General features: G+C 40.7%; 9 protein-coding genes across 9 annotated transcripts; 2 read left to right on the forward strand and 7 right to left on the reverse strand.

Annotated features, from left to right (window-relative positions):
* Positions 1–1,358: 1,358 nt before the first annotated feature.
* On the forward strand, positions 1,359–3,135 carry VCUG_00957 (uncharacterized protein; the record flags this gene model as incomplete). Its single annotated transcript, XM_008075787.1, has 1 exon — positions 1,359–3,135. The coding sequence occupies one exon, from the start codon at positions 1,359–1,361 to the stop codon at positions 3,057–3,059; it is 1,701 nt and encodes a 566-aa protein (XP_008073978.1). The 3' UTR covers positions 3,060–3,135.
* A 1,752-nt stretch (positions 3,136–4,887) lies between these two features.
* VCUG_00958 (uncharacterized protein) lies at positions 4,888–6,279 on the forward strand (the record flags this gene model as incomplete). The annotated part of the gene is made up of 1 exon (XM_008075788.1): positions 4,888–6,279. The coding sequence occupies one exon, from the start codon at positions 4,888–4,890 to the stop codon at positions 6,277–6,279; it is 1,392 nt and encodes a 463-aa protein (XP_008073979.1).
* A 458-nt stretch (positions 6,280–6,737) lies between these two features.
* On the reverse strand, positions 6,738–8,789 carry VCUG_00959 (uncharacterized protein; the record flags this gene model as incomplete). Its single annotated transcript, XM_008075789.1, has 1 exon — positions 6,738–8,789. The coding sequence occupies one exon, from the start codon at positions 8,787–8,789 to the stop codon at positions 6,765–6,767; it is 2,025 nt and encodes a 674-aa protein (XP_008073980.1). The 3' UTR covers positions 6,738–6,764.
* Positions 8,790–11,227: 2,438 nt separating this feature from the next.
* Positions 11,228–11,764, reverse strand: VCUG_00960 (uncharacterized protein; the record flags this gene model as incomplete). Its single annotated transcript, XM_008075790.1, has 1 exon — positions 11,228–11,764. The coding sequence occupies one exon, from the start codon at positions 11,762–11,764 to the stop codon at positions 11,228–11,230; it is 537 nt and encodes a 178-aa protein (XP_008073981.1).
* A 417-nt stretch (positions 11,765–12,181) lies between these two features.
* VCUG_00961 (uncharacterized protein) lies at positions 12,182–14,326 on the reverse strand (the record flags this gene model as incomplete). Its single annotated transcript, XM_008075791.1, has 1 exon — positions 12,182–14,326. One exon carries the CDS (start codon positions 14,324–14,326, stop codon positions 12,182–12,184), a length of 2,145 nt encoding a protein of 714 aa, XP_008073982.1.
* Positions 14,327–16,661: 2,335 nt separating this feature from the next.
* On the reverse strand, positions 16,662–17,295 carry VCUG_00962 (uncharacterized protein). The gene has a single exon (XM_008075792.1). The coding sequence runs from the start codon at positions 17,231–17,233 to the stop codon at positions 16,664–16,666; it is 570 nt and encodes a 189-aa protein (XP_008073983.1). The 5' UTR covers positions 17,234–17,295; the 3' UTR covers positions 16,662–16,663.
* Positions 17,296–18,398: 1,103 nt separating this feature from the next.
* Positions 18,399–19,164, reverse strand: VCUG_00963 (uncharacterized protein; the record flags this gene model as incomplete). The annotated part of the gene is made up of 1 exon (XM_008075793.1): positions 18,399–19,164. One exon carries the CDS (start codon positions 19,162–19,164, stop codon positions 18,559–18,561), a length of 606 nt encoding a protein of 201 aa, XP_008073984.1. The 3' UTR covers positions 18,399–18,558.
* Positions 19,165–20,336: 1,172 nt separating this feature from the next.
* On the reverse strand, positions 20,337–20,819 carry VCUG_00964 (uncharacterized protein; the record flags this gene model as incomplete). Its single annotated transcript, XM_008075794.1, has 1 exon — positions 20,337–20,819. The coding sequence occupies one exon, from the start codon at positions 20,817–20,819 to the stop codon at positions 20,337–20,339; it is 483 nt and encodes a 160-aa protein (XP_008073985.1).
* A 549-nt stretch (positions 20,820–21,368) lies between these two features.
* Positions 21,369–24,302, reverse strand: VCUG_00965 (uncharacterized protein; the record flags this gene model as incomplete). The annotated part of the gene is made up of 1 exon (XM_008075795.1): positions 21,369–24,302. One exon carries the CDS (start codon positions 24,300–24,302, stop codon positions 21,477–21,479), a length of 2,826 nt encoding a protein of 941 aa, XP_008073986.1. The 3' UTR covers positions 21,369–21,476.
* Positions 24,303–24,751: the final 449 nt, after the last annotated feature.

Genomic DNA, 24,751 nt, shown 5'->3' on the forward strand with positions numbered 1-24,751 from the left:
ATGATTTACCGCATATGTTTGTTGCAACCTCGAATTACCAATCCGTTGAGATGCACTTTGTCTGTAAATAATGTTTAGTTACCATCCCAGTTTGGTAAAAAAGTCGAAGCATGCCAATAAAACTAAAAAGGCAAAATCACCACAGCACCTGTTGTATCTTCGGATAAAACCAATCATTGGCTAATGCTATTGATGTTCTGCTCCACATATGAGCTGGCATACATCAAATTATTCCAGATAAGCATTTTTGTCTATTATAAACGTTAACAGGCGCCCCTTCATATCAACAATAAATAGATCATTTTCCTACAACAGCCATTCATCCCCTACCTTACTCATAATAACGACCACTAAATATATTTTAGATTTGAATTACATGCCACGTATGTTTCAGTTATAACATCCCTTTTTACTAATTTTCATGTCCTGTGTTAGTAAAACGCAACCTGGAAGCAGATTTTCTGCTATGCCAAAAGATCATGTGGCAAAGATACAAACACTCCAGCATGAAATCAAAAGATAAAGAATGCAAACGAATCTGATGTTCATTTATAATAGACAGTCCAGCTTAAGCATTTTATCAACTGATCTAGCGCAGACAGTTCATTTAGAAAATGCTTGAATTGCTGTTCGATTCAGCTGTTCTGAGATGCGCTTGGTTTTCAGCAGCACATTATATTTCTTGGTTGAGTATATCAAATACAGCAGGCCTATAAAGATGCGCCTGCCACTGCAGGATTAATGTTCTAAGCGCAGCAAGAAGTAGAAAAAAAGAGAATGATAGTTCCGATGAAAAATAACTTTCTTGTGAATAATTAGTTATGTTCCGATCAATAAACAGGCGTTGTGAAGCTGGTCAATACAAATAGATTTACTTACTATCCTGTTAACTTTTGATCACCAGACCGCCATTATGGCGGGTAAGGCCTACAAATCTTGCACGGTAGACATGCATATTTAATGCCATATTGCTCGTTATAATCCTACAAGGTCGTTTATTTATTTTTAGATAAATGACCACCAAGTTATTCACCAGTTCTGCTCCATTTGATAAAATTTATGCCATGTTACACCATGCACAAATAATATATTTTGTATGCCAGCAGTCTGCATTGCGTATGGCAGGTGCCCGGTATTGTTGAATGAAAATGATTTGGTTATGCACCGCAATGTGCGAATATCTTCTTCACGGCACAGCATTGTTAATTACTTCATGCATATAGTGATATAGCACGAGCGCATAATTTTATGCTCATGCATTCATACTTTTAGTTAATTTTGATTCAAAAATCGTGCATTCCTCTTGCATCCCTGCCCACGCCCCTTCTTCTCAGCTCACCGTTCCACCCTTCTAAAATATGCCGTCGCACAAAAAAGCGCACCTCCAGAAATTAAAACATATCCAGAAGAAGAACGCAGCCGAACAGCAGCAGTACTCACGGCCCACCGGTCCATACAAACCACTGCTCATCCTTACGCCCTCGTCTCTTTGCAGCGGTACCACGTATCAGTGCAAAACACGCTACAAAGTAATGAATGCGCATGATTATTCCCCGCATGTTGTGCGCATGCTCTCCAAGGTATGCGTGACCGTAAGTTTTGATAGCAACGTAAGTGCTGATATAATGTGCTATGAGGGAGCAAGGCATGCAAGACGGGAGAAGGTGAGAGGAACATGGTGCCACATAGACGAGCTGTTTAAGTGCGCACGGTTTGTGAAAAGACGGTCTGAGGAGGTACCAGTGATTGTTGTGGATGAAGGAAAGGACGATGTGTACGAGGGATTGATTGATTACGAAATGATGAGCGATGAGGTTGTGGTTAACGGGATGAAGAGGTGCAAGGTGCTTGGTTTTGAGTATGTGGATGAAGTGGAAGGCTGTAATGAGCATTGCATGGGTTGTAACAGCATTGGTTACAGTGCATCGGGTATGAGCTGCGGGACTGGTGCTGATATGCCGACCTACAACAGTTTAATTCAGCAGATCGGGTCAAGCAGCTCAGCTGGACCAGCTGCTGAGGACACACCGACCCACAACAGTTTAATTCAGCAGATCGGGTCAAGCAGCACTCTTGCAACTGAGGATAGGCAGGCAGATAATACGATGCATGCCGTCGCTATGGAAGAGTGTTCGAACGATAATCCTCAGCCATCCTTCGTTACGCCCCTTATGCATTCACTCAAACACTACAAAGGAATAAAAGACCTGAAAACGTGCACAATAAGCACCGGGTATTCGTTCAAGGTGCCAAAGACTGGAAAATTGAAGAGGTGTGAAAGACTCGTAAGAATACGGTTGAGTGAACGTTTCGATGGCGGTGTGTTCTTCATTAGCAATGTTGTTGTCAAAGATGCGTTTTGCATCCTCAATGTACGGTTCGGTGAGCGAATGGACGAAGGGCTGGTGGATGATAGAGAGAATTGCGGTGGGGATGGTAAAAATAGAGCGATTCCTAACAGAAACGAGGACAGAGAAGATGGCTGTGTTAGCGGTAGCATCGATGGGGTGGATACGCAATCTGCTAGATGCGCTGATGTAGATTATACGGAGAGTGACAGCACAACAAGCCATGCAATTGCTCTTCAGGGGTATTCACTTGAGTACGGAATGTTCTTCCACAGTGTTACGCCGTACTTTACCGCAAACACCTCCTCATCCGTGTTCAAACTGCAGGATAAATCGCTTAAATCTGGTGTGGTGTCCTTCAAGGTGCCATACACACCAACAAACACCCCGCTCAGGCTTTTCCACAACCAGAACCTTGTTCTTTCCTCGAACACGTACGATCACAAAGAGCGCGTTATACTGGAAGAGCGTGTGATAACCGGCAAGCCTTACAAAGTGTACGGCACGTGGTGCAAAATCAAGAACATGTTTGGCTGCCGGGACGATGTGCTCTTCTTTAGATGCGTGAAGTTGGTTGGACGGGGCGGTAACGTGGGATGGATAAGGAGCAGTGTGGGGGTGAAAGGCGTGTTCAAGGCCGAGTTTGAAAGGCCTGTGAAACAAAGCGAGGTGATCAAAATGTGCGTTTATAGATTGGTTGAGATTGTGTGAGGTATCGTGCTGTTTTGGTCGTGGTGTGAATGGGAAGTGGGGTGTCTTACTTTGATAAAGGTTTAATTTTGAAATGCGTATTGGTGCGGTGTTGTAATTCTGTTTACGCAGCGCTTACGCCCAATGTTCTCTTTACAGCCGTTGATCCATCGATTTGAACGGGGATTCCTCTTTGGTCCGTAATGCTGAACAGGATGTGCTTCTTGAAAGGTAGCATTTGGTGTATGTGCGTATAATGACTGGTACGATATGCTATAAGGGAAGGATCAGCAATCGTTACCACTTATGCTATATGATGAGTAACAGATCGTCCACTGTTCCGAATACTCATACTTTCCCAGCAATGATTTACAACGCTTTAAACACAAGAATATGTTGGATGAGTCCTCTCCGTTACAGGATGGTGTATAACATGACTTGCAGACAATCACAGCTGTTAATGCACCTTGATATTCAAAACGAAAATGCCCATGAACCAAGGGCCTCACGGCTGCCCAAAACTGAATGGAGTCTTGAAAAGATGATCTTGCCAACGCTATCAAAACGCGTGAGCTCAAAACAGAAATAATCCTTAGCATTGAATATAATTTAAGATAATTTGATGCTGTCGTTAAAGATCTTCAGCATTGGTATCTCCTGGTAGAAAACGTGCACATCGGAGTTGTTTGATTTAGCAAATAATGCTTATCTTTTCGCTTCAGAAGATTTAAAATATTTACCTCGAGCACTGCACTCTTTCGAGTTACGCATTGCAATCGCATTTAAAGACCTTGTTCTGCGGTATTGTGAGAGTTTCTCGCTCCAAAAACAATGCTCCTTGAGGCCATAGAGGTGCTCAGCGCTTGTGTGCTGTGAAATTATACTTAGCCCGACTCTCAGACAAAACGGTGCACATTACTAAATTTCTGCATGAATATCCCGTTGATTGGTAAAAACACTTTCATTAAACCACATTTTTACGAATTGGACTGTAAAAATATTTTAATCGATATAAATCTTTGCCTAGGAGCGTATTTTCTGTATGACGAGGTAGATAACGTTCTTGTGGTAAAAAAGTGCGTATGCTTAATTTCAAGCCAGATTTCCTCTCGCACAACTATTTGATGGTTGAAACAATCAGTACGTTGTAACATGAACTGTGCGCTTCACTTTTGAATCGCGTTCTTCATTTTTGGTAATGGGGATTTAGTAGTGGATTACTTCGCAATATTTTCTATTTGGTTAATATGAAGGATGAACCACTGTAAAAGAAGACTGTGCAAACACCTTCATCATCAAAAAAGCGTGTTTTGTTCAGTCAGTCATCTTTTCATGCTCCTTTGCTGCGATGAACTTGTTTGTTGCCGTGATACCTTTTAATTTTGTACGAATATTTTATTGCTCCACCTTTTAATGACAGATAATTAGTCATTTACGTAAAAAAGTATTTTTTAGGACATACCATTGAGTTGCACAGTTTACTTTCGTTTAAGAAGAAAAATATTACGCAACACTATCGAACACGAATTGGCGTATATCTGATCACAGTTGCCACCGAGTCTCAAGATAAGAAATGATAAATTATCGTACAGCTGTGTACGAACTATGGGCACACATTCAACATGGTGGCCTACAAAACGTTATTACCAATTTAGAATTTACAGCAAAATTTGTACGTGTTACTACAGGTATGCTTGCCATATCACATAGTGCTACCTTCGATACTTAGGCCAAATATAGCACAAATCAATCTAATGTCTTTCACGTCACACGTCAATCATTTACCGCATACGAACATCGTCATATACTCTAATATATTTAATATAAAATAAGAACAGACGCTCCTCTTATGCTATCTGCACTGCTCTTCAATTTAAAATTGCTTCACAACTTATTCTTCAACAGCGAGCTGAGAACGGTGGCAGCCAACATCAACAGAGCGTTTTACTTCAACTTGGACGGTTCGATTATACACGGCTACTCCCACAATGAATATGTGAGCGCTTTTCTTGCGATTTCATCCGGTTTGCAAGCACGTTTTGAAAAGTTGGATATCATAGATGACCATGAAATTTACGCAATGTTCCAATCCGTATGTGACAACGCACCAGCGGATTCGTACTATAACCCGCGGTATTTGAAGCAGTTCGCCAATGATGTAAAGCTTTCTATTGAGAAAGAACGCAAGCTGAGGGTGCGTAGTAAACGTTATCAGGCAGCAAGGCTTGTAGGTGGCAAGCTTCGCAGTGTAACGTGTTTTGACAGTGAAAAAGCCGCAAAAATTGTTGTGAACCTGATATTAGAGATAACAAACCATGATTATGATGACTATATGACAATTTTTAGCTATGATTTTCGAAGCAAATGCAAATGTGAATCTGGGAATGATAAGGCGACAGAGACGGTACGCTTGCTGTTCGCAACTTTAAAAGGAAGATATTTTTCGTTAGGTCGCACTGATTCGTGCTGTTGCAGGTTGGCACGTCTTACTCGCACTGCATTGCAAAAACCTACCAAGGAAAGCAGCACAAACAGTAATATGCCCATGCTTAGCCGTATTCGAAGAGCATTACGAGATAAGTTTGGAAAAAAGAACCGCCTGATTGAACCTAACGAATATTGTAAGCCGCAATGCGCCGGTAAAATGAGCAAGTATCTAAAACAGGTTATGTATTTTGCCGTTGATCCTAATTACGAAGCTTTTAGACAGCCAGACAGTCTCATTACAACCCTAAATGAATACGCACATTTTAACCAAAGCCCAAACAACGTAATAATAATTAACATCGACCTGAACGATTTGATAATGCAAGGGCTCATGCAGCTTAATTCCACGAAAAATTTCTCAAGGAATAGTTTTTTGTCCATTGCCTTTTTAAATGATACTTGTCACGGCGAAGCAAGCCTACTATTCCGTAATTTTCTGCTTTTTGTCGAACAGCTGGTCAATTATCACCGGCAAAGCAACTATTTTATCTTAGTTTTGAAAGAGTTTTGTGCACCGGAGCAGATCAACTCGTCTAATGCAATTGGCAAATACCACACTGCCAGTCAGCTCAAAGACATTTATAAATCACTGAAACAAAAGATCAAGGCCCTGTGCAACGCAAAGCCAAAGATGAGCAATGTGCTGTTCTTCAATTACAAAGATTTTAACTATGAACAAGCATTGAGCCAGATTTGTAGAAGTAGCAGATTTTTTGTAAAGAACAAGTGTGGCGATACCTGTATTTGTGACTGAATGTTTGTGGGAGGATCACAATCGAAAATTGCAGTTTGAGAATAAACTTGCGTAAAACCACTTTACACCGAAATAACTTTTGAACAGAAATAATGTTGCATGTTCTGTGAGGCGGTACTGCTATGACCTGAGTGACACGTGAGAGGAGATAAATAAACGTATTTTAAAAAAGGTATTCGGATGACTCGCCATTGTTTCATAGCACAAGTTTGTTTGCCCTATCCCTGCAGTTAAAAAACATTTCATAATTCAACATCAAACAGACCGTCTTTCTACAATTGCATAGATATCTGCAACAATTTATTCGTGCTCACAGATACCGCTGTTTGCAATTTAATGGTTAATAATGTGGACGCTCACACTCTTGAGCGTGTGCGTTTTATCCTTTTTTCACAAAAGCATTTTGCGTTTCAGAAGTGTAAAAAGAGTCAACAGAACATGTCCAGTTCATAAGAATATCGCTATAAAAATAAGTATAATTAAAATTATATGATCTCAACCGGATTTGCCTTTGTTCCCACCTCAAATAATATATCAAGGCTTGGTTTTATCTCGTTATTCCCATCTGCCTTGTTAGTCTCTCCTAGTTCCTCGTTGTATGCCTTCTGGACCAGCAGCTCGACAATCTCTTTGAACTCCTTCTGATGATCGTATGCCTCTGCAAGCTGATCCTTGAACTTGGAAATAAAGCTGAGTGCTGTTCCGTTCGTCCATCCAAATCCTGTCTGCGCAGCATATTCACCACCCTCACCGGTGAATCCGAGCTGCTCTGCGTTGTATTTCTCGTAAAATACGCCTTTTTGTTTGAACCCAACGCTCACCGAGTTGTAAAATGCCCTGGCTATCTGCAATGCCATCTTATGCTCACCTTTGCTGTACAAAAATTCCACAATCAAGAATTGGTGCGGCGCCCACACGTTCGGGAAGTCCCACTGCTGTCCGGTGTCTTTCCCTGGTCCGCTGACAGGCACACCACCAATGTAGCTGAACAATTCTTTCTGATAGCTCTGCAGAACGTTGTAAATATTGCCTGTTGGCGGTTCGACTCCCATGATAAGAGGGAAAACATTCGAAAAGTAGAATCGGCGCGCCACAAACTTGTTGTTTTCGGTGTCATAGTCATTCCATGAACTCACGTCCTTGTTCCACAGCACTTGGTTGATAGCTTCCATTCTTTTTAGCGATAGATCACCGAACTTCCTTGCCTCGTCGTGTCTGCCTGCCCTTTTGAGCAATGTTGAGATTATTTGCTCGTCCTTGAACAGGATAGCGTTAAGATCTGCCGGAATTTGGTTGTACGCATTTATCGTCGAAATGTCGCTCTCATCTTTGAACCACCTACTCGAAAAGTCCCATCCAGACTCAGCACCGGACTTGAGATTGCTGTAAACTTCGCGTTCCGAGAGTTTCTGCTGTGAGAGATACGTATGCATGTCCTCGCTCAGCGATTCAGGCCTTGGAAAGTCTGTTGTCACGTGAAAATAATTAAGCTTGTGGAGTTTGCCGTCACGTCCCTTAACGAGCACAGACCTGTACTTATCAAAGAAAGCGTACTCCTTCAGTGCCATTTCCAGTCCCTTGTTCAAGATCAGCTTGTTATATTTACCACCGTCCAGGTCAAGCATCTTGAGAAGCATCAGGGGGAAGAATGGCGGCTGTGACCTGTACATGTAGTACTTACGTGTGCCGTTCGGGATGTATCCCAGTGTGTCTATGATGTGCATGAAGTTTTTGATGATGTTGCTTGCTGTTTTATCCATCTTTGATACCACGAGACCTTCGAGGATGAAGTATGTGTCCCAGTAGTAAAATTCTCTGAACCTTCCACCTGGCACTATGAACGGGTGCGGGAGGTTCAGCAATGTCGATTCGTGCCCCTTTTTCACCACAGCAACTCTGCTCAGCTCTTTCCACATCCTGTTCAATCCTAGCGTAACATCTCTTACGTCTTCGTTGGCGATGCTGCTCAGGAACGGCGGCTCGTCTTTATAGTCGTCAAGCGGATGTTCGGTCAGATCACTGCCGGGAGCCTCGAAGTTCTCGTCGATGAATTTCTGCAAAGCGTGCACCTTGTCTTTGTCACCTGATTTAGGCTGCATCTTCATAACGTACGCCATCAACGTTCCTAGATCTTCCTTCGTGTCGTATTGTTCGTCAGTTGCAACGAAACGGTCAATCCCAAGTTCCTTCTGCAACTTCTCAAAATCATGGCTTATGTCCTTAATCGGTCTTTTTGTTGGCCTGTCGACAAAATCCTTTGAGTCTGAATTTGGCAGAAATAGTTGTGCTGCCAGCAGCAGATTAAAGTCTGTGTATGTCGATACATGCTTCACCAAATCATTCATGTTTCTGGGGCCCATTGCCATTAAGTCGTCATCAGAAGTATTTGTACCATCTATTTTGTCAGAGGTGCGCGGTGAGAGTACCTTGGTAGGCTTTGGAAGCGTGCCTGTTTTCTCAGCCGTCAATCGAAATGAGAGTGCCAAATTGGCAAGACATAAAATTAGCATTGAATGCCTATGTCTGTGAGTATTTAAACCTTTTACCAAACACCATGTTTCAGAATTTATGAATTAATTTGACTATTCATCAGAAGATCTTTTAGTTCTTATCTTTCTGATAGATGGTGATTATTTGTGCAGATTTGATCGTATCTTGCTCATCTTATCGGTATGTTTGTGAAGTGACAATACCTTGGCAAGAAATGGCAGTGGCACGGTTTATTTCTCCGAAGTATGCCACTATACCGGTACTTCGTGACAAGCCACGGCATATGATCAGAGACAAGCTATGATCATTTCCAAACGACAATCCACGACTAAAGAAATGCATTCCAAAGCATTTGCTGGCGAGAATGTGGTAATGAAGAAAATGTACGTTTTTTCTATCGCTATATGTGCTTTGATGAGTTATGGCATGTTATCGTGTTTACACACCCATATCAGAGCACAGTTCTTGACACCTGTAACAAGGCTTAGAATCCTTCAAGAGAAGAATACCCCGTACACACGAAAAAACATAAATCATACGAAAACAGGTGATGACCAATTAATTAAAAACAGATGATGGCATATTTTGATAACCTGGAACAGCCAATCAAGTAACCGACCATGGATGGTTTATTAAAGATTTGTTCCGTGGTAAGGATTCGATACAAAAGAATTAACTGCACTGAAAAGCGTAGGTCCCAGGTATTAGCTGTTAGTACCGCAATGCTATGTTTCGGTTGCAACCTTTCCCTGTTTTTGTAAACACATGTTTAGTTCGTTGCTATACACGACATTGCAATTCTTTAGCAAGTCATCCACCGATTGATGCAAGTCAAAAGATTTTACAAAAGTATCACAGTGATAAGCATGGCAAGAAATAGCTTATCTAATTAAAATCAATCATTTTTACCAATAACATTAACTCATTGTGTCTTCGAAATATTTTGACCTGCTTTAGCACAATTTATACCAAACTGTTGTCTTGATGAACTGATCGCGAAGCATGAGCTAATACGGCAGTTCCTGACGAAATAACCAAACGCTTGACCAGCAACCAACACCTATAACTGATATCGTTGCTGAACACCGTATCCATAGCGGATAAACTCGTAACACGGTTCTTCCTATGGAGAGGTGTTTGCTAGCTTGTAAAAGCAATTAACAAATACCAAATCGCACTTTTTAGTCTTCGAAATGAATAACGGAATAGAAAAGTGCATTCGTGCTGTGCAGATGGATAAACGTACTTTTACTGGAGGAATGAAAAATTTGAGGATTAGATGCGTGTGCATGCCGATCATTTGCGATTTATGAACAGCGTAAACACTCGTAGGAGATTCAAAAATGTAGCTGTGTGCGAATGGCACATGCCATTGTTCTTGTCACAGAAAGCGCGGTATTTGAGCATGGCATGAGACGGCAATTCTACTAATTATGCTTTAATTACTGATAATTAGTTGATACGGATCGTTAATAGCACGTTATTCCGAAATAAAAGCACGCCATGACTACGATTAATTAATTACTTTTGGTTTATTAAATACATGTCTTCACACCACACATCACAGATATTATTCAAAAAGTAATTCTCCACGTTGGTAAAAACGTAGAACACATGTTTGATCAATGTTCATCGGCTGATTTGTGCATTTCAAAACGAGGATCTACAAATCAAGAACAGACTAAAAATGGCGTACATGATGAATAGGAGCGATTAATTCTCGTACTGCAGGTGGTAGAGATTTGCACAAAAATTGCCCTACTAATACGGAACAAAAATTGTTTAAAAATACATCGAGCTGACCTGAACAAACAGGCTGTTCTTTTCTTCACATGAACAAATGAACAAAATATCTTTGATTGGGATGATAAGTTCACAACCACAGGAACATAAAAACTATTTTGAAGGCTTTGAATCAGCTCGGGCATTACTGACGGTTTGTACGAAGATAATGATGAATTAGGGTTACAGGTAATAACATTGTGTAAGCAATACCTGTTCAGATGGTATAGTTCGTTGCAATGAATAGACAAGTTTTAGTGAACAAACTGAACAATACTATCATATGAAGCGATAGTGTTGTGATGCTTCTCAATTCGTTAAATAAATTGTAGCGCTGATCTTTGACCTGTCACAGAGGCGTACATATGCATGTTATACAACATTTTTGAGGCAATAAGTAACTTTATATGCTTTTATTTCGTACGGACTTGTTTTAAAGCAGTTTGTTTCATTTCATACGATGTCCCAACAGCACGGCAGCGATGAAAGAACGGCTTTAGATCCTTTATCAATGGCATTCTGCAGGAATAGGCACTACGTATGCCGAGAGCTATCTAATAACAATTTATATTTTCTATTAAAATAATTCTATTTAAAGATCAATTAACCGCCTTTCTTGTTTTACGAATCATCAATTTCATAACATAATGTATTTATTTAACTTATAACTGCTCTTTCATCTCTTCGCCATAACCTCGTTTAACACACCCCGTATTCTCTCCACTTCTTCCCTACACTTCACCTCAACTACCTCCAACCACTTTTTGTCAAACTCTCCGTTCCCAAAGATTCCAATCAACCTGCAATTATTGCGCAGCACCAAATGATACATGCGCATGGCATCGCAAAGCGTGATTCCGACCAGAAAATACGACAGAGGAACACCAACTTGCAAAACAGTTATCGATACAGCGCTCACCAGCTCGCCAAAGCACTCCTCAGTTCCTTTAAAAATATGAACTTTTACAACGAGTTGGCACTTCGGATGCTTGAACAAGGGACCGAAATATTTCTCAAGATGGTGTTTGAAAACACCGCGGTTGCTGATAACTTTTAGCGAGTTACTGTCCTCAGCGTTATTTGCGAGTGTTGATGAAACGTAAAACCGGGATGTGGGCGTGCTGTGGAAGTAAGCTGGCATAGGGGCAACGAAATCAAATGCGTTAATTTGCATCGGTGAGAAAAGAAGCGGTGGCAGTGCTATTGATGCCATGTCGTGGTACTAAACGTGTTGTCCAACATAAAAAAGAGAAGAGTCTCATCTTTGCCGTTTAACTTTCATTCTTTTATTGAACGTATTTATTTTATCGTCACAGGTAATCAAACATGGTCTTTTCGTATCAACACGGAGAAACCGTTCTTTTACGGCTACAGAGCTTGTCTACGATCATTAAACTCAACATACCGGCACTGAAACTGGTTTTAAACAGGGGCAATTTCTCTTAAATGGGGAATTTTTGCCGGTCTACAAAGCAAACACTAAATTTACCTTCCACCTCAGTTACGCCTCACCGCGATACCACAGGCTAACGGAACGGTCACCGTGTGGCTGTGCATTTCTCCACGCGCAAGAATGCTGCTCTGCAAAAATTAGAAAACGGGCTAGAAAGACGAATACAACCGATTTAAATTATTCAATGATTTGCACCACATTCTCCTCTAAGAAAACCACCTCTTCATCACACAATTCATCAACCGCTTCCTTGACAGCACGCTCGCCCTCTCCGGTCTCCACAATCAGCTCTGCCATTGTGCATCTCTTCTTTTTCTTCACGATGCCTTGTATTCGCTTCTTCAACTCCTCCATGGCCTTTCTTTGCCCGGCACTTCTACCCGCCATCACCAGATCAATATCCAACTTGCCGGTCAGCGGGTCAATCGCATACATGAGCATCGACTCTCTGATTAGCCTCACAGCTTCCGCCACATCCTCTTTTTCTACCACCTCGCTCAGACGGACCCGTGCATGCGCCTCGCTCAGCCGGATGATCGCTTCAAGCTGGCGTGTGGTGGCCGTGATAGTATTGCCGTTGTTAAGGCTCCTGAGCTCAACGTACCTGTTCTCAATCTCCTTTTCCGCTTCTCGCGATATCACCGGCACTATTGCTCTGCTCTGCGCAACATACTCCATCAACACATTTTTGTCGTAGGCCGATCGCTCGCCGTATATGTCAATTATGAACCGCGCGGTCCGCTCATCCTGTTCTTTGTCATTTCTGTCCAGAAGAATGAAAATGAGATCAAATCTGCTCAGCAGAGTGGCCGGCAGGTTGACGTTCTCAATGATGGATTTCTTGGTGTCCCAGACACTGTTTACAGGATTGCAGCTCGCCAAAATGCTGCATCGGCAGTTAAGCGATGTGATAATACCCGCTTTTGCGATGCTTATGCTCTGCTGCTCCATAGCCTCGTGCAAAACGCCACGGCTGTGGTTGTTCATCTTGTCAAACTCGTCTATGATGCACACACCGTGGTCACTCAGCACAAGCGCACCACTCTCCAACACAAATTGTCCTGTTTCCACGTCCCTTGTGACGGATGCGCTGAGTCCCACCGCAGAGCTGCCCTGCCCACTCGTGTAGATTCCTTTGGTGTGCTGATTCACAAATGTGAGCAGCTGAGACTTGGCCACACCCGGATCACCGGCCAGCAAAATGTTTATACTGCCCCGCAACGTGCAGTTGAAATTGTTCTTGCGCACGCCGCCGACCATCATAAGCAAAATTCCCTTCTTGACATCACGATGACCGTACACGGACGGTGCTATCATCTCAGCCATCTTTTCATACCGGTTGCCCTGTGCCATGGAATCTACCACGTATGCACTTGTGCCGCTGGCTTCAACATTTCTGTCTGTCGTGCTGTTTCCTTTCGCTGCGTTCTTTTGGTGTGTTTCTGCACCGATAGTGCTACCCTCCCCACCGACAACATTTTCATCGTTCTCCTTCTTCACGGAAAGCATCTCCACGTATCCTCTGAAAACATTTTTTACCTTCTTTGTAAACGGGTTGAGAATCGGCGACGCCTTGAGAATCCCGCAGATCTCTACACGATCACCGGGCATCACCCTGTCAATTGCATACGATACCACATTGAAGCACATTGGCTCCTGCTCACTTTCCATCTCCTGTATTTTGATGACCTGCTTGTCCAAATACTCAGATTGCTCATAACTCAGCGAATAGCTGAAGAAACTGCCGCAGTCGCATGCACCCGGTTCCTGAATCACGTTCTTTATCTTCTCGATTACCACTCTCTTCCCGCAATTCGAGCACACGTAGCATCCCTTGGTCAACTCCGGAATTACAGCCGAAACTCGCATCACAATCCCCTTTATACGCACCACCTTGTCGATCCTTGACGGGCACAGCTTTCTCAGAGATATGGCAGGTGCATCGATCCCAACCTCAACATCGGTCTGCCTAAAACTGGGTTCCTTCTCCAATATGTACTCGTTCAGTCCTTTGCTCAGAATTGGAATGATTTCCGACGGGTAGTTCACACACATCTGGTTCAACTCGTGCAGGTCATCGATGAACAGCGTGTTCTGATCCAAACTAATCATGGCCCGTATTTTGCTTTGGTAGTGCTTGTCAAGAATGTCTTTGAAGGTCTCAATTGTTTCCGATATGTTTATGGTGGTTCCCCAAATTAGTTTTATTTTCTCTGGCTGGTCCGAGATAATTTCTGTGGGCAAGTCGGACGGCGTGTTGGGGTGCATGCTCGTCATGTCCTGCGATGCATCGAACGTAAACGTGCTTGATGGATTTTCCATGATGTAAGGGCAGAGAAATTCAAAAAGTTAAGCGGGCATTGCTGTCATCGATACGTGTGGTATGCCATGGTCGGTCCCTGCGAACCAGAAAAGCATCTATGATTGGATGTTGCAGCGTGAGGCGGTGAATAAATGTTGTATTTTGGAAGAGAAAGGTGCTCGGCATGCAGCACAACGCAAGCGTTCTTACCGTCCTACCGTAAAGTAAAAGGGATGAGGAAAATGACAGGCAAATTCAATCTCACAGTCTTTTAAACACGATTCGCCCGTCATTCCATGCTCAGTACAAGTTCTGTCACACTCGATCAACCCATTTTACAGCAATACGCGAGAATGCTATTGCTACGCACGTATTAACAAATAGATCCATGTACTGAATGATTTGAAGTATTGTTGTGGAGAGGGCACGGTTCTACACACGCTCTAATTCCAATCAATACCAAATTTGTTCGCTGCCACAGCTACACCTCAACATCCGCTTTAATTACCGTATCTACATCACACGATCACTCCACTCGTATATTTTTTTATAGAAGGCTGTGAAGTAGAGCCCGATAAGCGCAAGAAACGAGATCACACCGAAGAGCCCCAGCATCAAGTAAAAAACGATTTTATCCTTCCATTTCATTGTTTATTGCGCCGTGGTTCTTTTTATGTTTCTTAGTGTTTCATCAAAAACTTGAAGTGACGCGCAAAAAGTAGTATGTTGTTGTGAGGTGCTGAAGACGGCCGTTGAACACACCAGGTAAACTTTTAAAAGACACCGTTCTTGGGAACATGCTTGCCTACATGTGAGATTGTTGCATCAGTACACGGCTTTGCCACTCATGGTGTGGTAACACCGTTACAGTTTGAATGCATCGATTCGTGCGGGCAGATTTGAAATGAACTCTCATTTTTGTTTGTTGCTGAAAATTTGGATTGAAAGGTTGTTTTGAGTGGGATCAATCTTGATGGAGGTAAATGTTTCGAACTTAGCTTTTTTCCGGTGAGATGCCTTGCCAGCACTACTAATAATTTTCAGATAGGTGAACGACTTTCGGTAAAAACGTTTTGATAGCCTACGAGTTGTTCATCAGAACATTTTATTTCATTCAATACTCGCAATACAGCAGTGTAAGGTACTAAATGCCAGTCTTTGTGATTCACGTTTACTATGTTCCATTCTGAGTAGCAGGAATGCTCTTCGTTACCACCAGGCTTATGAACTGATACAGCGTTTTAGCAGAGGATACCTACAGAAACGTATTTTAGCAGTTTTAATGGTAATTTGTTCGGTGTATTGGTTTACATCTTACAGGTAGAAGACATGTGAGTTATCTGGTTGAATATTCTGCGGAAAAGGCTCCTTGCCGGTAGTTACTGCGGTTTAGAAAGGTACATTTATCTGGGTGGTCTTGTGTGATGTGAATGACAGACAGCTCATAAAAATGGTGCTGTGGAAGATTCACCTACTGAACGCTTCATAACAACAAAATGTTCAGAAACAAACATCCTGAGGTACGTAAGGAAAGTTGATGAGCAACAAAGCTCAAACTGAGACTTACACTTCGAAATGATTTGATCAAGTTCACAAAGAGAAAAATTATCTGAATAACGGAACCGCTGCCATTCACATCATAATACAAGGTTCATCTGTCACTGCCGCACGCGATATTTGCTTGTTAGCTTTAGAGTAACGTAAAAAGAAAGGGAAGTGTTATATTGTACAAATACCGTAAATTACATTTAAAATGCATTTCTATCCTTACCATAGCGTAAGCAACGGGTTGGTACTATAATTTGCAGCAATGCAATACTAAATCAGGATTATATTCCAATTTTACATAGTAAGTCAGCAAAAACTTTTCCGTTGGTAAGTTGTAGCGTTTGTGTACTCAATTCGTAAAAAGATTGTCAAACTGTTTTCATCACACTTTTAAAAGCTAGACGTACTAAGCTGTCAGGGAGATTGTTTGGACCGATGAAACGTGCTACATAACCAAGCACCTGTCCGGTATACAAACGGAAAGGATGGCTTGTTCGTTCGCTATGTAAAATCAAAAATTATTTATGTATCAGGTACGGTCCTAGACACATCCGAACTTCAAGGGAGGCATCGTATAAACAGAATATTAGAGAAAGATGCCTTAGGTAACATCGCAGCAATAAAAAATAAACGGTGCTGGTTGATTAATAGATTCATTTGCCATGGACCGGCAATACTTCATTATCAAGCATTTGATAGGTAGGACCACGTGCTTTCACAGACCTAGGACATTGCAGATATGCTATTCCTCTGTTAATAAGCTCTTCATTCCAATGAAAGAGTGCAAATATTGATCAATCATATCAAATTTAATTATCTTGAGCCAACGTTTCTGTGCTATTTGCTGAAAATACTCTGTGATATATTTGTACCATTTCTTCTTCCTGTGTAATGTTTTTGTCAAAGTCCGTTTGTTCTGATATGAGCAGCAATTGATCAAATAATTGAGTTTGTGTTTCATCCATTTTCTCCGAACATTTCTCAAAACACACTACCGATCGAATAAAAGCCCTACGGACCCCTTTTTGCATATGGTTAGTCAGTTGTAAAAGCGCGAAGAAAATTTCGCAATTTTTTGTAAAATTATAAGTCTTCTTAATCATGCAAGAAATAACATCCAATTGAACGCATATCCATGCCTTAAAGGCGGGATCATTATTTGACTTAACCAATATATGATCAGTAATCATTCTGATCTTTAGATAATCTACCTCTGCCTTAGAATCTGATACTTTTGCCTTGACATCCTTCATGTAATCACCAACCAGTTCATTAAAAGTGTTATCACAACCGAGCATGTCTTCTAATGACTTTGCCTTAGAGGATTTGTCATCGTTCTGAAAAGAGAATGTAAAAAGAGTCAATAATATGAGAAACATAGCACTATAATCGGATATTTGGTGCGCTGGGGTAGATTAAAATCTGAAGTTGCAGAGTTATGGCTTCCCTCCTAGCGCAAAAAAGGAAGGTCTACAAAAATTTTGCAACATCTTCGAAAATCACTCTCTGTTACCCGTGCTTTCCGTAAAAACCTGTGCTAGCGGTAAATTAAGGATGTAGTATTTCATTATTTTATTTTTGTTATCTGATCTGTTCGTTTTTCACAGCTTTTGATCACTAATATCGAAATATGTCGGAAATTGTTCTGCCATAAAACATGTTGCGTGAGACGAATGAACGAGCTTCTAATGAAATGAATTTGAGAAGTATTGAATAAACCATGGTTAATGAGGAAAGCAGTAAAAATACTAGAATGATCTAATTAGCGAGTAATTCTGATGTTTATAGTGGTTATTTAAACTAACGTGTGCAAAATTGCAGTAGCCGGAGAAATATGCAGGTCCAACAAGGAAGCAGCAGTATCTGACCTTTCTAATTTGTTTGACTGCTTTTTACGCATAGAATATCTAGCGGTGCCTTACATGTGTAATAGTTATGCCCGCATTGGTTGGTATAACCTAACCATTTACGCAATGAATTACCTTTGATATGTTGCATAACGCCTCACTAGGTTTATTGGTGGTAAATTTCTTGATGTACTTTTATCTCTTCCTGTCGATAGCATACCGATTCCGAAGAAATGCAGTAAATACTACAATTTAAAAAGTATAAGATCTGCTTAGGTCCGTTCTATGTGCTCTCATCTATTTTAAAATTGTAATTTTCAATCTAATTGAGGGAACGAAAGTAAAAAATAATTGTTGATATAATTTCCTTATTGAGCCAGAGACCGTATGGCAGGATCATAATTTTTAAAATAGTCTTTATCAAGATAAAACACCACAGCTGCTGGATTTTAAATTCATATATCCTCTTATTACGAAACAAGTCATTGATTAACTGTGATACCTCCAACAATTTCAATCAACACATAATGATCGTGTAAATGGAACATAATTTACATCGGTGTGAGGATAAATAAACATACTTTAGAAAAAAGTATAATTTATACAGAGCTGTGTATAACTAACGAACCTAGCCATACCATAAGACACTTATGGTAATTACAGGATGATAACTCTTACACGGGTTGTAATTAGTAGTGAGAAACTTTACTTTTGCTTTGCTTCATTGATCGTATGCTTTCTTATAAATATACGATTTACTTTTTGACACGAAATCGGTTATTTACCTCATATACTAAGTTTACTTATCATTTATAGGCACGCTTTCTTGCAAAACTTCAAAAGCGAGTCCTATTTCATCAATTCAACACGCAATTTCGTTCATTATTTTTCCCGTTGCGAGGTGTCATTCGAAAGATATCCCTGAATACGAGTTCCATTTTCGTTTTGTGGCTTCTCCAAATCTCAATTTTGTCTGAAAAACTGCAAATCCTAAAAACGTGCTTGCACGTTCTAAAGAAATTCGGTGTTTCATTCTTCGGTTCATTCTGTATCAGCTCGACAGCCTTATCCACTGCATGTTTGTAATATATCTCTCCAATAACCAACAGGACATGCAGTAATGAATAGAAACCTGCACACTTGGCCGCAAACCCAAGCACATCCATGAAAATATATGTATTAATTTTGAACTGATTTATCAACTCGTTTTTGTATACCAGTCGATTATCGTGTATCAAACTGATCAGGCCATCAAATGTTTTGGCTGCCAAACCACAGGGCTCTTTGGTGTCGTCATTAGCCTCAATCGTTCTCAAATCAAAAATATAACCATCGATCAATTCCATTACCTCAGGATTTGTGAAGAAGCCTTTTTGTGGACAAAACAGTCTCAATTCGCACCATCTATCCGAATTTGCAGCTGAGCATTGTAAACACACGAGCAGACCAACGAGTACAAGCATCCTCAACAGTTTCTTGTTCGTTTAAATATTTATCAAATTAGCATATTGGGAAATTTCCGGTTGTGCGCCGTTCTTTTTGGTAGTTGCCTGTTAGGCATTCTATGCTGAGTAGAATAGTGAACAGCAAATGCCCTGTATCATGGCATATCATCATGATTTATGTTCTTCTCTGATATATGTCAAGAACCTAATCGTTCATTAATGTTTGTAATACGTAGTATAAATTGACCGGATGTAACGAAAATAACAAATTGGTTCGGTACTTTTCGTGTATTTAATTTATTGTAAGATCATCAAATACGATTGGGTTGATGTGTAATTAATGAAATAGCAATTATTAGCTTTTCAGCACAGGACATAATCCGATTCGTGATGCACCATCAAATTTGCTCAGCGGTTAGAAAGAATGCGATCTAAAGGGAAGCTCGTGCACGATATGGAGTATTACCTTGTTGGTAGAATATCACTATTTGGAGATGTTTCTCGCTCTTCCAAAAGTGGCGAGTTAACCATTGCGGTCATATGTACAAATTGATCGCGCAGTCTAGCGAAATGATAGATTGTGAAAATGCCACCAAGAACGGAGATAGTGATCAAGAACTGGTGACAAGCGGTGAAACTTGGTGTGTTTAAAGCAAAATTGTATTGTTTGCGATGGCGAGTAGGATACCGTTAAAAGTGTAGGCCCATAAATGAGTAACAACCAAAAATAGAGAAGAAAACTTACAAGTACTTGCCAAAGGAGCAGATTTTGTACCATGGCGGTATGTTCTCATGGTTAGTACGTAACTGCAACGTATCACATGTTTTGAGTAAATATTTATGACAATGGGCAGGGTATGCACAGCGTAATCGTAAGCAGGGGCATCATGGTGTAGATGTAAACTTTGTTCTCATCAAATTTTATCGTAAAATAGGTCACTGTCTGGTCATAATCGTGTAAAATATTGTAAACATGCCTATTGTATTTAATACCACCAAAGTGCTTGCAAAATTTTTTAACTATAATTTGGTTGCCCACCCCTTTCTTCCTGTTCTGTTGTGCAGTACCAAAAATGGAAAACAATCAATCCATCACGTATTTGTTGCCTGAGGATTAAAATTACGAATTTGATCTACAAATATAAAAGTTACGCTGTTTTATTGCGCATACACAACTATTGAACTAATTGTTATGAGATTAGTAAAAACATTTTAAATCTAAAAACAACCATAACATGCTTTGATGGACTTTCTGAACGTGTCCAGAACCCACCAAAATCATGAGGCGTGCCGATTGCACGTTTATCATGCTGGCCATTCAGCCGATATTCCCTGTATGATTCGGATGCACAAAAGAATATGCTTGGATCGTTTTGCAAGCTCATTAGTACAGCGTTTACGAGCCATTTGTTATCGTCAACGTACGCAAGTGTGTATTTGAATAGGTTATATATCTCAGTTGGAATGAGTAAGCAAGGCTCTCCAGATTTTGTTAGCACTGTTCTCTTGAACAGCAAGAAAAAAACGGCATCTTGCGTACGCATATGAGGCATTAAACGGGCATTTGTACACACGGAATCGCGGTCAACAGATTGCGATAAATTTGCATTCTTAGATGTAAATGGTGTGTTATACACGAATACGCCTTCACTCTTGACCAGAACCCTCATCATATACCTGTCGCCCTAAATTGGCACATTATGGTGTGACCTCCTATTTCCTGCATCTACTATTACCGTAATCTCCACATTCTCAGGGTTGTAAAACATCTTGTACGCATCGCTTACATCCTCTATATCCTATCTGAAAATTGGTATGTAAATCACTGTAGCAGTGATATAATCGTGTAAGTTGAACAGCATCGAATTTTGGAATGTTTTTGCCTGGATAATCACCAGAACATTAAACAAATAAAATAGAAAGTATACCACGCAGACCAGCGAGTAAAACAGTAAAAATATTTGTTATTTAATTGATGGCGGAAAGGTAGCTCAAAGACATGGCGGAAGGCTATAAAAATTTTTAAGGCTTAAAAAGCCTAATTTTGAACAAGGAATACGATCAAATATGATATTTTAACCAATCGTATAATTAGCAAATATACGTCGTACTAAGACAAAACGGGTTATTAGTTATTAAAAAGCGAGCATCTCATCTTAAGTTCACTAAACCGTGCTTCTACAAGGCAACACCAACTGATTCTGTCACACTAAAGATAAATTAGATCATTCTGTCAAAAATATTTTTGTCCGTTGAATAGACTCGACAAGAAGCAAGGAAGGGGCTCAGATACACCTAGCTGTGATGCTAGCGCATTTTGTCCCAAGTGGTCAATTGTTTGCAATGCCCAGGTCATATTCCACATTCCATTCATTTACTATTCTGAGTGTTGAGGGCTCCATCTGATAGCTCTTCTTTGACGTGATGTAAAACAGCTCCTCGAGGTACTCACGGTCCACATAGTTGAATATCGACATGAAATAACTGTCAAATTTTATGGTATGAGGTTCGATAATTTCATCATCATTTATGACGAAGGACGCTGATATGTACAATTTGCACAATCTTATCTTGTTCGCACCTATTTTTCCATCAATAACGTTTAATTTGCAGTTCATTACCACCAATATTTCAACACATGGCGGCAAAAAACTGAGTCGAGCTGGTTTCTTCAAGAAGTCGTCGTCAATTATGAATACCTCTAAATTAGGAAGTGTTTTTAAGGCATTTAGAGATAGCGGTTCTATTTCCCAGTCTCCGTTATTTATATACGAGCCTGATATGTTCAGCAATCGTATGCTCTTTGGTAGACACGCAAAAGTTTCGTTCGTAAGATCTTCCACACAAGCTGTTAGATTTTTCAGACCCGGCAACTCGCGCAAGAAATGGCAGTTACGAGTGCTGATCCACAACCTGTGATATTCAAGACTCTCAATCTTAGTAACGGCCAGCTTGTGAAAAACTGCCGATAGTATCTCATTGTGCGTTGTAGCCAGCTCGTTTTCTGTTGGAGTGCCAGGACCGGCTTGCCAAGCTAACAAATCATTTCCGTGATTGTGTCTTAGATTGGCATCATGTGGAGGTGTTTGGCTGTAGAGCATGAGGTATTCCTCCAAATTTGGCCGAGACATTTCTTTGGAGAGGCGGCCTATCCTTAGGTGTTTTATAAAGCTGAACTTATCCAGTAAACTGGACAAAAGCGCAGTTCTTTCTGAAATGTTGAACAATGTCAGACTGTTTGTGCTTATCGAGCCTCCGATCATAAAGTTTAGGGATGATTCTACCGGAAATTCGATACTTATATTATCAATGGGACCGGAAATGGAGAGAGCAAATGTTCCTCGGCATTTCCTTATTACTAAGTTTCTGCAACTACTGTTCACGGTAAAGATTGCATAGCTCTTTACATCTACGTTGTGCAATGTAACCGTGTCATATTCACCAATTATCACAATCGATGTGCTAATACAGCACACTGCAAGCTCAAAGTGCCTTGTAAAATTCTGGTTTGTCTTTACCTGAAAAACTGTTGATAGTGTGAAGCGTAGTGTACCGCTTACATTTCCCTGAAAATGGTACCTTCCCGATGATTTGCTTATATCAACATTGGTAGCGTTGTTAATGGCTATCGTTAGTTGTTTGTGCGAAGCAACACCTTGGAAACATATTTCATCAACGTTATGATCGATGGCTACCTCGTTATTGATCTTTGCGTAGCGTATACGAAGCGAAATTGATAAATCTGCTCTGCTCTCATGAAAGCACAGCTGTGATCTGCGCTTGTATAGAAGTACCTTACGCAAACCGGCAATACCTGACAGGTTTATCCTGCCTGTTACGTCAAACAATTTCAATACTCTGCATCCGTACACGAAAGTGACAGTCCATTTAGGCCTGATTATTAATTTACGCCATGTGATGGACTCAAACTGCTTCTTAAAAAGGAGGTTGCCACAAACCACCAGTCCATCGCATTTCAGATCAGTTACGTCACCGGGAATTGCACGAATGTTCCTGCTCGATGGGCTCCAAAGGCACATGCCGATTGTTTTTATGGGACTGAGTGTAGAGCCTACCACATCTACAACATAATAAACCGAACGTAGCTTTTTGAGCAGATCAAAATTTCTGAACGCTTCCATCTCCTCTCTAGAAAAGTATCCAGAAAATTTGCAGGTTATACGTTCGACATGGTGCTGTGCCGACAACTCGTGTGTACAAATGCAACTCAGTTTTGCTTCAACTCCTGAGTTTCTTATTAGCAGGTCTATGGCACTGTCCAACTGCAAACTTCCATCCACAAAAATTGTTAGTTTTGAACTGTGGTTATTGAACTTAAATTTATCGTAGAACCTGTCGACATTCTGTCTTAGGTACTCAAACTCAACATCGAGGTACTTGAACAAAAAAGCAACTTTCAGCTCGTCTAGCGGTGTTTCATCTGCAGTGTTATTTGTTCCTATTTTCCTGTTGCCGTACAGGTAGGCTACGGGTTTACCACCGTCCGTAAGTGAAAGTTGCATAGATGAATTGACGGTATCTCTGAACTGTTTCAGGGCGTCACTGAAGTCATGCACACCGTGAAACGGATACGAACCGTGGCATTTCCTCAAAATTGAACAGTTTTTGTGGTACTCGGATAACGAAAAGAAAATGTTGGGGTTTTTCTGCAAACTCATGCAAATACAGCGTGTTATCCATGTATTACTGTCTAAATTTGTGTAAATGTACTTGAATATGTGGTGTATTTCCTCCTGTGAGAGTATACAGACATCATCACTCTCCTTCGTGATGACAGCCTTTTCATAGAGCAATCTCGTGAAAGGCATTTCAATAACTGTGCATGTTTTGTTTCTTCCAAGGTTTGTTCGCGCTTTACTGTGGTCCGAGAATCTTTCTTCTGTCTTTCTGCGTTTATGAAGGAACGGTCCACTCGCATCTTCGTCATGCTCTGGTGCTCCCCCCACATGATTGCATGTACGGTAGTATGAGCACCGTATTTTACCTTCCATCATTGCATTCAAGAATCTCATCATGTTCGTATCCTTCAAGCTGTAACAAATTGTGTAATCGTAATTCTCCACGTTTAGAACGGATCGAAAGGCCAAAACACATATCACGGACATGCCAGCATATTCATACAGATCGAATGACATGATATCTTTTTTTATCTTTCTTTTAAAGAAACACGATAGCAATCCTTTTTTAGTAAGAACAGTTTTTATGAAAACACTTAGTGCGTTGCAAAAGAGGATATGAACTGAAAATAATACGCTTGCAGACTGTATTTATAATAGTTCTGTAAAATTTAACAAATTTGATGTACTAATATGTCATATTTTCCTGCAGGACTGTCCATCACTTTATAACCTACTTTAGTAAAAATGCTTTTATTGCGTTCCTGTCATCAAACATGACAGCACAAAGGCACAGCAAATTTTTTACCATAAATCGTTGATTTATCTCTTCATACCACGATACCTAAACAACACACCTCTCTGGTCTGTTGACCGAGTATTTATACTGATTTGTACCACGAAGAAATCAAATACACCAGCTCTTACAATAATCTTACACACGATCTGAAGTACGTGCTGTAACCGCA

Source organism: Vavraia culicis (genome assembly GCF_000192795.1).
Source record: "Vavraia culicis subsp. floridensis unplaced genomic scaffold supercont1.13, whole genome shotgun sequence".
In the NCBI taxonomy this organism is placed as follows: Eukaryota; Fungi; Microsporidia; family Pleistophoridae; genus Vavraia; species Vavraia culicis.

What these genes read in the sequence shown, in the direction of transcription:
- VCUG_00962 (XM_008075792.1), bottom strand. Translation starts at nt 17,233, where the DNA reads ATGTTTCTCATATTATTGACTCTTTTTACATTCTCTTTTCAGAACGAT.